Below are 15,270 nucleotides of genomic sequence, written 5' to 3'. Positions count from 1 at the left end.
ACATTGCTTATGTCATTGATGTACCATGAACGAGGGAGTAGCAAGGCTCAGCTTGCTCAGGCTTCTCTCTCTCTCTTGTTCACTGTGTGTTGTCTAGAAAACCATCTGCCTGATCTATACCACTGATCTAACGTGTAATTCTTTTTAATCTGTGCAGCTTAATAAAAAATTACGCTAATGGTAACTTAACGATTAAACGTTACGCAGATGATACTATTATTTATTGTAATGTAAAATCTTGTGATGATCAGAAGAGACTGAATGACCATCTGGACATAATCAGTAACTGGTGCAAACGGTGGCAAATGGACATGAACACAGAGAAAACCGTTTGTATGCATATGACGTGTAAAAAGCAACCCTTTGTATTTTCTTATAAAATTCATGATGACATTCTAAAAGATGTCGCTGAGTTCAGGTACTTGGGCTTGTGTCTCAGATATGATCTAAATTGGTCATCGCATGTAGATCAAGTTTGTGATAAGGCGATCAGAAAGCTTTGGACGCTACGGAAGAAGCTAACTGATGCCACGCCAGATGTCAAGTTGTTAGCATATAAAATGACAGTCCTGCCACTACTTACCTATGCACGCCCCATTTGGGAGCCATACACTGAGCAGAATATTTTGAAACGTGAACGTGTGCAGAACAAGGCTCTTAGGTTCATTTATAATGCTTATTCTAGAATGCAGTAAGTTTCAGAACTAAGAATAAAGGCTGGATTAACCCCTCTTAAGAAGAAAATGGAACACAATAGGATTGTCTTCTTTTATCATATTTTACGTGGCTATTACAAAGTAAACCTCGAAAGGTACATTGTAGCAGACAGTTCCATCCAGTCAAGGACAAAACACAGTAAACATATCAAACCATTGACTTACAAGACAGACTCTTTTCATTATTCTTTTCTCGTGAGGACAATAGATGACTGGAACAAACTACTCAATGAAGTTATAAATTCTGAGACTAAGGGCTTTGAAGCTGCACAACGGGAATATTCTATGAGTGCATAAAAAATGTATTGTATACTAGCCTTGTCACCTGTCACCCTCTAAGTGATCTATGTACATTGCTCTCTGTTTTCTTTTATTTAACTTTTGCCAGTCGGAACTACTCTTAATTACAATTGTTGTACTTTGCTATTACGGTCACGCGCCTTTTGTTCTTCACATTGCACCACAGCGGTTGACGTTTTTGTGTGCTATTCAAATATTTTCTTTTTTTTCCTGCCGTCAGTGACGTGCAAAAATTTCTAATGTTCAAAGAGTTTCTTTTTCTGTTTTTGATTGTATTTTACAAGCAAAAGTTCTAACAAGATGTGTTCGAACTTTTGCATGTAAAATACTCCTGCCTTGGCCTGTGCCGGCAGTATGAATAAATAAATAAATAAATAAATAGATTCGGCCCTTAATTATTGTGTGTGAGGCTCTGCTGACACAGGTTAATGAGATACCAGTCACGGTTAAGAGGCGGTTAAGAGGAAAGTTCTTAATTAACTATTTCATTATCCCTCAATTACCTATTTCTTTATCGCGATGTTGTAGACTGGGTCGATACGAGACTAACTCAGTTTGCGGGGCTTGCCAGAGTGCAATTTGTCTTGAGATATTTTTCAACAATGTTCCCTGCTTTTTTCTCAGCCTGCGCCTATTTCCGGCGCACGCTGAGCCCCCAGTTTCAGAATAAAGCGAGAAAAAGACAGGAATTGATTGACAAATATCCCGAGACCCATTGCGCTTCGGCAAGCTCTGCCAATTAAATCATGCCCCTGTTACCAGGGCCCATGAAAGCTTCACTGAATTAACGGACAAGAAGAACTAGTTGAAAGGAGCTCGTGTGAGCTACACGGTCGCGTAAAGAGCATCGGAAGGGAAGCGTCCGAAGTGTCTAGCGCCCTCGTCGGTGTAAAACTGCATTCAAATTTCAAACTCCTGTGCAACGCACAATACAACAGTTTCCATAGAGGACCCTTGGCATAGATCCGGTCCCCTATCCCCGCAGACTTCTGAATTTCATCCGGCCACCTCACTTTCTGCCGCCTCTGCTACGCTTCCGTTCCCTTGGAATCCAGCCTGTTGCTATTAAAGAGCAGCGCTTATCTTGACTTCGCCTTACGTGCCATGCCCAAGACCATTTCTTCCCCTTGATGTCGACTAGAATATCGCTGCAGAAGAGATATTCAGCTTTAACGGAGGAAGACGAACTTATTGTTCATACAATGAACGATAATCTGACAGCTATCATTACGAACTGCGCAGTACAAGTAAGCGGAAGGACAGTTCGACTGGATACCGACAAGCTATCTCAGGAGACGAAAGGTCTGATTAAGAAACGTCAAAGCATGAGGGCGTCTAACCCTACAGACAGAACTAGCAGAGCTACCGCAGTTAATAAATAAGCGCAACGGGGGGGGGGGGGGGGGAGGTGTAGCCGACATAAGGTAGTTTAATGTGGAGAGAATCGAGCATGCTCTAAAGAACAGAGGTGGCCTTATAGCGGTGACGAGAAAACTAGGCATAGGTAAAAACCAGATGTATGCGTTAAGAGACGAGGAGGTCAATGTCATTAGCAATATGGATAGGATAGTTAAAGTAGCCGAAGAGTTCTACACAAATCTATGCAGAAGTCATTATAATCAGAATATTAATGATAGAGACAGTAGTGCACACCAATGCGTCATCGTGCCAGTAACGAAGAGGAAGGAAAGAAAACCTTAGGACCAATGCAAAGGAGAAAAGCAGCTGGTGAGGATCCGGTAGCAGCAAATCAGCTGCAATACGGAGGGGAGATTGTGCTAGAAAAACTAGCCACCCTGAATGCGCAATGCCTTATGACCTCAACCATACCAGAAATTATGAAGAACGCAAACATTATCTTAACTGATAAGAAAGGAGACGACAAAGACTTGAAAAATTACAGACCGATCAGCTGACTGTCCGTTTCCTGCAAGGTATTTGGTATTTACTAAAGTTATGGCTAATAGAGCAAGGGCACCCAGTCAAAATGCACTACAGGATTCTAAGACAGAAAATTTCTGTAGTATGTAGTCTTGTCGTATTTTGGGCATGTCTTGTGTAGTCTGTCTTGTCTTTTGTAGTCCTGTCTTCTGTAGTCTGTCTTGTCTTTTATAGTCTGTCTTCTGTAGTTTGTCCTCTCTTTTGTAGTGTCTTGACTTCTGTAGTCTGTCTTGTCTTCTGTAGACTGTCTTGTCTTCTGTAGTCTGTCTTGTCTTCTGTAGTTTGCCTTGTCTTCTGTAGTGTGTCTTGTGTAGTGCTCGTACACTGTGTAACAGTCGTTACTGTCACCTGTCAATTAACACAGGATTTGTGTTCTGGAGTAGGCTATGCACAAAAATGCACAGCTTGTTAATGGTCGCCTGTCAATTAACACAAGCTTTGTGCATTCCAGAGTAATTCGTGCACAAGACCACTAGAATTGAAATGAAAATGATCAATATTTATTTACTGTTTCGTGCTTTTTTTTCGAGCTTGCTGATGCATGCTGTCCAGCGTTGTCCTGGCCGCAGGTTCCTAGATACATCGCCCATGAGCCAAGAAAAATGGTTTTTGTCTTGGCTGAAAAAAACAAAAAATAGAGATCACCGCTGCTACCTGCACAAAAAAAATGTGAAAGCGTTGATGCTTCCTCGACACTGGTCGCCTTTCAAATTTGGCGCCATGGTTGTTTTCTCGTGTACTTGATTGGTTATCAATTAACTCTTATTTTACCCTCATTTCATCAAAGAAACGATTTCGAGTTTTCAAATTTCCCTCCACGGATCGTTCCTGCCCACTCACTGAATACCCGCCCAGTCTAATCACGCGTTCATTGCCTTTCGCTTCTCAATAATTACCTAATTGCCTCTAATTTATCATTCTTTTTCTTATCTCCTGGTTAAGTATAGGACACTTATCACTGGTCACGTCATTGCTCATTTCGAGTTTTCAAACTTGGCGCCAAGCTTTGGCTTTGTCCACACTTCCAGTTTTTCAAACTTGGCACTACGCTGTAGCTCCACCTACTTTCAGCGTTTTCAAATTTCGCGGCACTTTTTCTCTGGCCCAGCCACTTTTTGGACATTTTTGGTTGTAAATAATTATCCGATTATGAAATTTTCTTTTCGAGCAGCATCCTCACATCATCCTCTGCCAATTACACAACCAATCGTATGACCCTATCTCTTCTGAGTTGCCCACAACTGCTGCGGACACGATCCCCGGCAACATAGCCTAGTAAACTTCTCACTTTATTCAAAATGTGTGTAATACTGAACAAGGCTTATGACTAGCCGAGTTGGTACTGACTCACCTTAAAACCAGCCAGAACACACAAGAAGACATGAGCTCAAGAGACGGGACTAACAAAAATTTAATTGAAGATTTTGATTATTTGATTTGTGAGGGTTTAACGTCCCAAAGCGACTCGGGCTATGAGGAACGCCGTAGTGGAGGGCTCCAGAAATTTCACCACCTGGGGTTCATTAGCGTGCACTGACAACGCACAGTACACGGGCCTCTAAAATGTCGCCTCCATTGAAATTTGACTGGTGCGGCCAGGATCAAACCTGCGTCTTTTGGGACAGCAGCCGAGCGCCATAACCACTGAGCCACTGCGGCGGCATCATTGAAGGAAAGCCGCAAAAGGAGACCCGCGAAGAGATACAAGCGCACAATAACCCAAAGCAGTGAAAGGGCGAAGTGCAATCAAAGGTCACTGGCATACTAATGAATCATCTAAAAAAGCAAATTCCTTACGGTGAACGTTTTCCGATGGCTTAGCCACACGTGTCCTTAGCCTTACCGATGTAGTAAGCCTCAACTATCTACCGACAGATTTATCCCTTCCATAAACCACTGATGTGTCGTGGAAATTAGGCGTGCAAAGAGACATGTCATCCTCAGATTTGCATGCACAAGATTGAGCATACAGTGCCAGATTAGAATTTGCCTTCCCCCTATAGAGTGAAAGTGCTCAGTCAAGTGCAAATTCAAATATCTGCCTGTCTGCCCATATTAGTTGCAGCCATAAGGCAGTGGAACGCAATAAACTCCATTACTTTTGCAAGTGGTGAACCTTTTTTTGTGACACTGTCCATTGTGGACAAGTACCCAGTTTTATCAAGCCTTTTTAATGGCGGCGCAAAGGCCTCCTGTCTTGCACTTCGCTGTTAAGACAACAGCAGCATTACGCTTTCCTGCGACTTTCTTGAGACTGTGAAATACTGTGGAGGTAAGGTGTATCAGCATCATCGGAGTATGTGCTCCTTACCCTCGAGCTTAGTGAAAACATACTATGACAGGTTGTTGAGATGGGCAAGTGGGAACATAGCTGCTTGGAAACCTGCTACAAGAATGCGTCCTCAGCAGTGATGGCATGACTTATCTAAAGCTGATGTCATGCACACGATTGCACACCCATCAAGTGTTTCCATCTTTACTGACCTTAACCAGCGACAATAGTACACCTCTTCACCATCCTTCCCCAACAACGAGTGGTCCGACTCGTAGCTAAAAAGAGCCTTCCCCGATCTTTAGCTGTAGCCCCGACAAACATATTCGTCCACAAAGCGCAAGTCTGCATCAAGAAACTACTAACGGTTCTGCTTAGACAATTCTGATGTAAAAGACAGACCTTGACCGCATGCCTTAAAGACTCCTAAAACATCTTGTGCCAACTTATCTGAGCCTTCTATGTCCAGAAAAATTACAGTCATGAACATAACGAAATGCTACTATGCCAAGGTCTTCCAAACAGGGCTCTAATGCCTTATCGACTTTAGACAAAAAAATGTTGCTGAGCAAAGGTACGCCCTGCGTGTAAATACCACCCTGCCAACTGACAAATGCGGATTTGAAGTAAAAGGACAACAGCCCCAAGAAGCCAGCAACCGAAATCACGCAATCATCTGTAAAAGCATGTTCATTGTTCACCCTGATGCAGTTTGCACATACCTCAGAGGTCTATCATGTGACAATGAATAGTGCAGGCCCTCCATGTCGATTCTCACTGCAGAGCACCTGCCCAGGTTGCTGTCCACAAGAAACTAGAACTCCACAGAACTCCACTTTTGTGAGTTGGCAAGGCAGTATTTACATCATAAATCAGGCATATGCGGAGGGTCCCAGGTTGCACTGTTCCTCCGCGACATTCTTCTGTCCAAAGTCGATACCGCATCAAAGCCCTGTTTGGAAGGCCTCGGCATGGTAGCATTTCGTTATGTTGATAGCTACCTAATTTTTTTGCACAAGGAGGGCTCAGATAAGTTGGTACAAGGCGTTTTAGAAATCTTTAGGCATGTGGTCAAAGCCTATCTTTTAGGTCTGAATTTCACTAAGCATAACCGTTTGTAGCTTCTTGACTTAGACCTGCGCTTTGCGGACGACCACATATGTTGGCGCCAAAGCCCAAGATCAGGAAGCCGCTTAGCTACGAGTTGAACCACTCGAGGCTGGTGAAGGACAGGTTGGCAATCACATGCATCACGACTGCTTTATGGAAGTCATGCCATCACAGTGTTTAGAATGCATTCTCGGAGCAGGTTTCCAAGCCAATGGCACCTGGGTTCCCACTTGCCCATCTTGCGCACCTGTCAGTGTGTTTTTACTCTCTCGAGGGAACGGAACACCGTTCACATGATGCTGACGTAGTTGAGCAGCACAAAAAGACGGGCTCTATACCTTACCTCCACACCATTTCGCACCATCCCAAGAAAGTTGCACCAAAGTATGATGTTGCTGTTGTCTTGACCGCTAAAAGTAAGGTAGGAGCCCTTTGCTTCTTCGTTCAAACTAGGCTTGATACAACTACGGGTAATCATCCGCTATGCACAGTGGCAGATAAAAAATGTTCACCACTTGCAAAAGTAAACCGGTTTTTTGCATTCCACTGCCTCGTAGCTGTAACTACTGTGGGCAGACAAGCAGATATCTGAATGTGCGCCTGGCTGAGAGCACTTTCACTGTACAGAGAGGAAGACGAATTTTCACCTGACACTGCACGTTCAATCTCGTGAATGCTATCGGAGGACGACCTTTCTCTTTGCACGCCTGATTTCTGTGGCACATCAGTGGTTTAGGGAAGTGATAAATCTGTCCTGATATAGTTGAGGCTTACTACATCAGTAAGGCTAAAAACAAGTGCCTGGCTAAACAGTCCGTGAACCTTCACTGTAAGGAATTAGTTTTTTAGATGGTTTACTAGTACGTCAGTGCCTTTCGGTTATTTTTTGCCCTCTCACTGCTTTGGGGTCTTGCGTGCTTGAATCTCTTTGCAGGTCTTCTTTTGCCACTTTCCTTCAATAAAATTTCAGTTATTAGACCAGCCTCATCTTGTGCTCATCTCTTCTCCTGTTTTGTGTCTTCCGGCTGGTTTTAAGATGTAATACTGAATGCCGAAAGAAAGCCATTTTAGAGTCAAGTGCACTTATAATGGCCACAGCTATAATGAATGTTCATTTATTACAAAAAATAGTGCTTACTTCATTATTTATGCATGAAGTATATGACACTGCAACAAAATAAAAAAAGAACTAAGCCTCTAACCCTCATGGCCAAACTGCCGTTACAGCAAACAAAAGGACACCATAAACCTGCCCCACATGCAAAAGCTTGCACTACAGGCCAACGCAGAAATAAGATTAGATTACTTCCCAAACTGCATGACACTGCCACGCAAAGTAAAGATTGTGACAGGCAATAAAGGAGCAACAAAAAAGCAAACTGTAGGTAGCAGCCAATCTCATGCAGACAAGCTACAAGGTCAGGCCAACATAGACGTGGAAGAAATTTGAAAAAAAAGCCACAACAAGCATATAATTTTTAAGGTTTTCACAGCCCTTTAAATGGCAAATACTTTCCTGAAAAAACATAACAGAAGCGGCAATTTTTTTCGGAAATCAATTTTTTTCATGTACTTCATTTTTCTTGAAGCATGGGCGGGCATAGAGTAGTCAGATTAGTGCATGCGTTCCTAAGCAATGCCATGCCAAAAACTGTACTTACAGAAAAAGCTTGCCTTACTGAGTGAATACCACTGGACATCCACTAATTTCTCAGCCTGCTCCAGGTCCCTGGCAAAAATCACACGCAACTTGGTGGCTTGCACAACTTCCATGCAACTCTTGGTCTTTAGCTGGAAAAAAATTGAGGGATCAGTGAGATATCAAATTTTACATGCATTGCTTTGTTTCAATGACCAACTAAGAAAGAAACAGCGGTTTCTGTGAGCGCAACTATTTTTTCACACTAGCTTTCTACAGTAAACCATGTTTATCGCGACCTAATTCACACTGACTTGCTGCACGGCCCCAGCACTACTGTGTATAGCTCTATGGTTTCGAATGCTTGTTAGCTCTGAGCCCTTGGGCTTGCACTCGTTAATGCAGAAAACCTCGGAAAGGGCAACCAGAGCTTCGAGCTTTAAGCCATAGGTATTCAGAAGCTCAGTGGTCTGTGGGAGAACTTTTGGCTGGGTGACACAGTAGCAAATGCTTCTCCAGCTACTTTCACTCCATTGCAAAAAACTCGCACAGCAGAGACCTGTCCTCCATTTTGCATTGCAGAAACAATCACTGAAATTCAAAGCACACATACTAAATGCACACCTACCTTCCAACACAGCTTCATAATAATGGGTATAATTATTGGAATGAAATACCAGTCAGTACATGTAGTTTTCAGTTTATCCAAAAATTATAAGCAACCGACAAACAATAAACATTAAAAGAGAAATAAAATAACCAGAATTGTTTAAAAAATCTGTCAGAAGAATTATGTGACATCCACTACACTCCAGCAGTTCTTTGCCTTTGTGCACTTTCAAACCACACTTTCTTACAGGCACATTTGGACAGAAATTGGGTTGAACCTGATCTTTAAGAATCTTTTTTGGTGCAACAGTAGGAAGAAACCAGATTTTACCCAAAAACGAAGCACCCTACACATTGCATCACAAGCCCAGATGGTGCACTTGAGTCGCCTCTTATGCTTATGCAAGAAACAGGAACAGAGATATCTTGACTAAATCAAAAAAAGAGGAAGTGCAGTGCATGAGTAATGCAGTGAAGATATAAGCAATACCACACTAAAACACTGGGAGGATTCTAAGAGTAGGTGAATGCATGAATGGGTGGCAATCAGGTGGCTAAATGAGATTAGGAAATTTGAGGAAAAAGGGTGGTAGCATGTGGCACAGGAGACAGTTACCTAAAATGAACTTGAGAACCATTGTTCTGCACTAATTTTAACAGCACATTCACACGACAGACAAAATCACTAACTCCAGGAACAGACAGCATCATGCAACTCAATGTCAATCACCATTACAAACGGCAACATATTTTTGCTCTCAACTTTGAGCAGCAGTCAGCTGCGCTTTTAGGAGCAAAACTCTAAAGTACGGCAACATTGGCACTTTGTTTTACTGACATGGGGGTGCTTGTGAGCGTGCAAGTCCCATGTTTGTTTTGCACCAAATGTGTTAATTGCGAGGTATGTTTAACTAAAGAGGGGCATCTAACATGGGCATCAGCTCTTCATTACTTCCCTTTTATATCCCTCCCTTATATCATGGTTCAAGTGTCCACCAAAATGGGAGACAGTTACTGTTACATTTCCTTGAATTTCCTTCAACTAATTTTAAATTTTTCAAGTATACAGCTTTAAGAAGGTAGAGGTACAAACTGTGCAGTATAACCATATGCTATGGCAATAAACCAGCAATAAATCTGTGCTGACAGCAGCTTGTCCAGTGCATTGCAAGGATTCTATATCATACAAGGATTGGTGTCATCGTGCAAAGTTACTTTACTGACTGACAATTTGGTCTCTGTGTCAGAAATACTGGTAAACCATCATTGTAGAGCACAATGTTTTTAAAGGGATAAATGAACATATACGTCCTTTTCGAGGACACATATGCATACCAGGCAACAGGTGTGCAATGTCAAAGCACGTTTATGTTAACAGCAGCTGCGTCAAGAGCTACATCAGCGACTATATTTTGTACAAGCCTACAGTGCCGGTAATTATAAGCTGAGGTACTGCTGTGAAGTGCATGTAGAGTTTCATGCATTTCTAAACCTAGCTGCAAGCCTATATTGAAAATATTTTTCTAAATAGGCAGCTAAGATATGCATCACTGAAAAAGAATAACTACCATGAACGGATTAGGAGGGATGACACAGTCGAAGGCAGGAAGCACGCATGGCCCAATAGATTCTGGCCGCTGGCAACTGCAAATAAATACATCCAGAGCAACAGCTGTCAGTGGCTGTAGCCATGTCATGAATGACAAGAGAGGAAATCGTCTACTGCTTTAAAAACTAAACTTAGACGTAATATAAGTAAATAAAAAACCAATGAGCTAGCCCATGACAAAACAAATGAACATATTTTATGTAATGCACCCATATACATTCTTTGAGAAGTCACAATGACTGTTATAACCACACTGAAAGATGAGCTGGCTGAAATACCGCACACCTATTTGAATATAGGATGCGCAGGTTTTCATTAATTCCTATCATGGTGCCTTGCACCAATGTCCAGGTATTAAATTGAAAGTTGCAACCAGTCTGCCTTGGTTAAATGAGAAGAGAGAATGGAAAAAAGCATGTCTTCACTAGCAAGAAGCTTGATATCTCACAGCACAGCTTGGCATCATAGAAAAATTGCTAGCGCATTTAACAAAAGCTGCACAAATTTGTCGACTGGCAATGCAAGTAAAGGCAAGAGAAACAAAAAATACCAAAGAACACTCGTGAGTGCGGCGAAGGGAGGTCTGTGGCTAGGATCCCGTGCCTGGGAAGAGTTCCGAGCTCGGAGAATCGCCGGCACCACAGCTGATGGCACGCAACCAAGAATAAATAACAAAGCGAAAATAAGTAACAAACAAACCATCGACAATGGCGAACGACTTGAATGCGGGCCACAAAAGCGAGGGATATAGTAAAAAGGTAGAAATCCTAAATAATTGTGCAGTTGCATATCCGACAGCTCGCAGTGCTCAGAAGGAGAGGAAGCATCAACGTTTACAGCTCAGGAGACGCAAGATTGATCTAACTTTGACATAACACTGCCTCAAATCCTGTTCCACTGGGGAAGCACAGACAAGTTTACAAATGACAAGGCGATGAATATGAACTAGCCTTTCGCATGCGATCACTGTCTCAAAATTTAGTATGACGCATATTAAGGCACAAGCACTAATCCGATGAGTACTAACCCTGAGCAAAATAGTGCGGTGTCTGATCGCAGCTGGCCTAGCGCGAGCGCTCCGCCGCGCGGCACTTCTCGCTCATCGTCTTCTACGCAGTGCAAATCCATGCTTTTGCACCGAGTGTAGAAGCGCTAGCAAGCGAAAGCGTAACTCTGTTGTGATACCTGGTGATATTTTTATTTACCACGGCACGCGAGTAATATATGCACATAAAGACAATGAGAACAACACTTGTCATGCAGGATATAGACCCTGCTTTTTTGGCGCCGCATTATAGCTGCGGCAACCGCAGGCGGACTGCCTCCACTCACATCCCTATATAGCCGCATACAAATAGCGCGTGTGAATACAGATCATTAGCAAAGAAACGCAGAGCGGGACTCACCGGCCATGCGATTCATCCAGGCTTAGTAAAACGGCGCAGGAGTCTTCGTTCCCCTTAACAGATGAAAAGACGTCGCAGCACTCTTCATGGCTTACCCGTTGAAACTCGCCAATGTTGACAGGCCGAAATCCTGGTCGTTGGCTTCCAAAACACACTCCTGCTCACCTTCCTATTGAATGAGTTCTTCACACGTGTCCGCCGTACAAGTACTCAAGCAATGCCTCAAAGAGGCAAATAATACAAAACCCGACCTGTCGGTTGCGCTGCAATGGCGCCGACGGCTGCGCTTTCGTGTCGGTGAAAAATTACAACCGACAAAAAAATTTGTTTTTTTAAACCATGAATACTTATATTATCTTCACAACAAAGACACTGCATTTATTTTAAATTATTTTTAGATTATTTAGGAATACTAAAGCGCTTTCAGTTACTTTTTCTGGCATGTCGTTTGTAGAAGCTGCGATCCTGTGATCCCCTGAAGTGACCCGGATGCTCTAGCAGACGACGGAGCAGACGACGGTGTTGACAGAATGCAGTTTCGTTTGATGCCAGATAAAATCACCAAGTTGCGACAAAAACAGCGAAGAAAAGCGCCGTATCTCAAGCTGGCGAATATCGTGGATAAGTTGAACGCAATTGGCACTATGGAGAGTAGCTGCGATGCATTAATTTGCGCGACACTGGCACGCTCACCGGAGATCATGAAACTGAACAGCTTAATCGGTGACCAGTACAAGCGGAGTGCTTTGATATCAACTGCGTTACGAAAGTACGTCGATACTTGCGTCTCACTTTAGCTAACATGCAACAGTGGCTAGCACTCGCCGCATCCTCATCGCGTGTAGTTTAACAAGCAAGAGCCCACTAGCGCATCGAAGCAAGCGTGTTTTCGAGCTCGTATCGTTACGAAAAATACGAGCTGTTTCGGCACGTACTGGAATTGAAGTTCTCAGCCTGTGCGCCACGGACGGTGACGATGGCGTCGCGGACGATCTTAACTAAGTCTCGCCGCAAAGTAGCCGATAACCCAAGCATATGTGCGTTAAAGGTTGTTCACCAGTAGTGCAAGCGTGGGCATAAAGTATCGCTCAGTCGCAGCGCCAGTCGCTCGCTTCTCGATTTTCCAGCCTTCCGAGTGAAGGTCGCAAGCTGTTGAGCCAATCAGTGAGCCAGCGGGAGTGAGCGAGGCGAGCTTTCGGGAACGACGCCGCCCGCGGGCGCGCCGGGCAATGAACTACGCGCTACCCCCTGGCTGCCCTAGTCGTCGCTAAGCCTAGCCGGTTTCGCATCGATGCAGCAGCTGAGTGCACTTCGAAATTGGCTAGCGCTGAGGTGCTGCTCTCGTCATCGTTTTACTGTGAACCTCGTCTCATAGTAAAACAAAGATATGCTCGGTTTCCGCGACACCTTCAGGAGCGGAGCCAGCTGAGGCCAGGGAAGCCGCGATTGAGCAGCAGCAATTAAAGGCGCCGTGGGTAGACATTTGTTTATATTTCTGTTATCGCTTCTACCAACGACTCGATATTGGCCAACGATACTCCATCCGACGGCTTAGTATGGACTTGAACAAACATTACTGTCGCATTTTTCTGACGCTGGCGGCCAGTATTCAGGCTGGCATGCCGCGCCCGTACGTTATCATGTCGCTCAACTGTATGGCCGTGGTGCACATCAAAACCCCCAGACATCCTCCTTTTCGCTCAGATTGTCATAGCACACAGTCACACTGGGACCAGAGTAGTTTAGAGGACCGAGCGCGGGTGCACATGAGCTAGACTGTGTCAAAGCAGGCGAAACTCTTTAAAGCGCGCGGTTGACGTCAGTCCCAAGACTTTATTCTCATTTCGACCGAGAATCAAATCGGTTCAAACTCGCCGGCCGCCGCATTTCACCTTCGGCTGCATACGCTGCTGTCTATATTTAGCGACATTTTCGTGTCACCGTCATGAAATCTTCAGTGAAGGCAATGAACGACACCGTAAAGTATTTTTTTTTTGCTATTTTATGATAAGCACCACGTCACTGCCGCTAAAAAAATTATCCGCCTACACTGCATCAGCGTTGGACTTAAGAGCGTTAGCTACGAGAGCTTCAAGTGTTTAGATCGGGGTGCTAGATCGGGGTGCTCAGCAAACGTGGAGAAGACAAAATGCAAACATCTGAGGGCATTTCGTTTCGGAAACATTCGTTCTAAGATACAAGCAGCGTCATCTACTTCAAAGATTTTGCACTACTATTGCGATTTACAGCCACCTTCGTTATATCCGGTATGTTTCCTCCTTATATATCAGTTAACGAATTTTATAAACGTGTGCATTGCAACAAGATGAATTGTTTGACTGCATCCGGAACTCTCTGCTACAAACGATTAGGCCTTATGGCTGTTTGGAAGTCCCCGGAATGCACGGTTTGGGGGCGAAAAGGTCGTCGGTGCGAATCCCACACATATTTTGGGCTTCATCTAAATATTTATTTTATTCTCAGGAACATGACAAGTCAAATGACACCACTTCGATCGTTATGCGTCAAACGGGCGGCCCCCAAATTTGATGCAAATGGGGGTCCCCGGGGTTCCACTTCGATAGTCGCTATACTGGCATATGTAAAACGGATCGAAGGTATCTGTGACAACTGAGGCTCTACGCGCCCGCTGTTGCTATGTGATATAGTGTGGTAACTGTCTTGGCTAATTTGGCCTTCCCTGCAGACAGACGTGTCATTGACAAACGTAAGTAGTAAGAGCTGACGCTCTTAAAACTGAAACGCGCGGAAAAATGATATCGGGGTTGCTTTGAACATTTATACAGAGATCTGCGTGCATGTACACACATGCTGCCTTTGTGTAGCCGGATGGTTATGGCGAGTAATTTTCCCTGATTGACGATTAACGACATTCTTTTCCGCGACGCATAGAAGTGTCCTTGGTTTTTTCTGCGCATATAGTAGTAGCGGTACATTATGTTAGATGGCTTGAATATGTCAGAGAAGCCAAGAGGACACTGACTTTCAGTAGCGCCATTCGACTTGCGCACACCGATTGGTGTGCAGGCGCTGTCGTGGCTGCAGCTACATGCCGCCACCGCAAGAGCGTGCGGATACGCAGGCACCGCTGGCTTCGCCGCTTGTGCATACAGATTTTGGGCTTTCAAAGCCGCATTATATTCTTGAGCATGCACTACTTTCGTCATATTGTCATGTGGGAACAGAAGGGAATTAGGTGAGTGCTCGAGCAGTGCCTCTCCTCTAAGCCAATTCTCGTTCGGTGAGAGAGCCAGGTCGCGGGAAGTGAGTTGAAAACTCGATTCGCCAATGTGAATGAGCACTTCATTACGCTCGGTGCCCGTCACCAACAGACCAGAGCACCTCGCATCCTCTTCGAGACTCGCCACAGTGAACGCGCTTTGAAGCATCTTTGGTCAATTTGATCCTATCGCTGTCACACGACCGCACGACAGTATTTCTAGAATTCTGCAGTAAAATAATTACCCCCACCAGGAATCTGTCGTATGACACATCCCACGATAGGTATCTATCGCGCGGCACAATCCACGACAGGTATCTGTCGCGTGACTCATCCCACGACAGGTATCTGTCGCGCGGCATATCCCACGACAAGCTGTTGTGTCGCGCGACAGGCCGCACTACAGGTACTTTTGTCGCGTGAAAAG

General features: G+C 44.2%; 1 protein-coding gene across 1 annotated transcript; it reads right to left on the bottom strand.

Annotated features, from left to right (window-relative positions):
- Positions 1 to 3,435: 3,435 nt before the first annotated feature.
- Positions 3,436 to 11,871, bottom strand: LOC144134603 (uncharacterized). Its single transcript, XM_077667485.1, has 5 exons — positions 11,603 to 11,871; positions 10,747 to 10,840; positions 10,156 to 10,231; positions 8,001 to 8,130; positions 3,436 to 3,575 (listed from the first exon to the last, which is right to left on the bottom strand). The coding sequence occupies exons 1-5, from the start codon at positions 11,616 to 11,618 to the stop codon at positions 3,451 to 3,453; spliced, it is 441 nt and encodes a 146-aa protein (XP_077523611.1). The 5' UTR covers positions 11,619 to 11,871; the 3' UTR covers positions 3,436 to 3,450.
- Between the last annotated feature and the right edge of the window lie 3,399 nt (positions 11,872 to 15,270).

The sequence above is a fragment of the Amblyomma americanum genome, chromosome 5 (assembly GCF_052857255.1).
Source record: "Amblyomma americanum isolate KBUSLIRL-KWMA chromosome 5, ASM5285725v1, whole genome shotgun sequence".
NCBI classification, from domain to species: domain Eukaryota; kingdom Metazoa; phylum Arthropoda; class Arachnida; order Ixodida; family Ixodidae; genus Amblyomma; species Amblyomma americanum.
This window is presented reverse-complemented; position numbering and strand designations above follow the sequence as displayed.

Bases quoted from the DNA above. Each gene is read 5' to 3' on its own strand.
- LOC144134603 (XM_077667485.1), bottom strand. The intron at 10,232-10,746 runs GTATTTTTTGTT...ATTTATTTGCAG, and splicing joins GCACTCACGAGTGTTCTTTG to TTGCCAGCGGCCAGAATCTA. The intron at 3,576-8,000 runs GTAAGTACAGTT...TGTTTTTTTCAG, and splicing joins CAGTAAGGCAAGCTTTTTCT to CCAAGACAAAAACCATTTTT.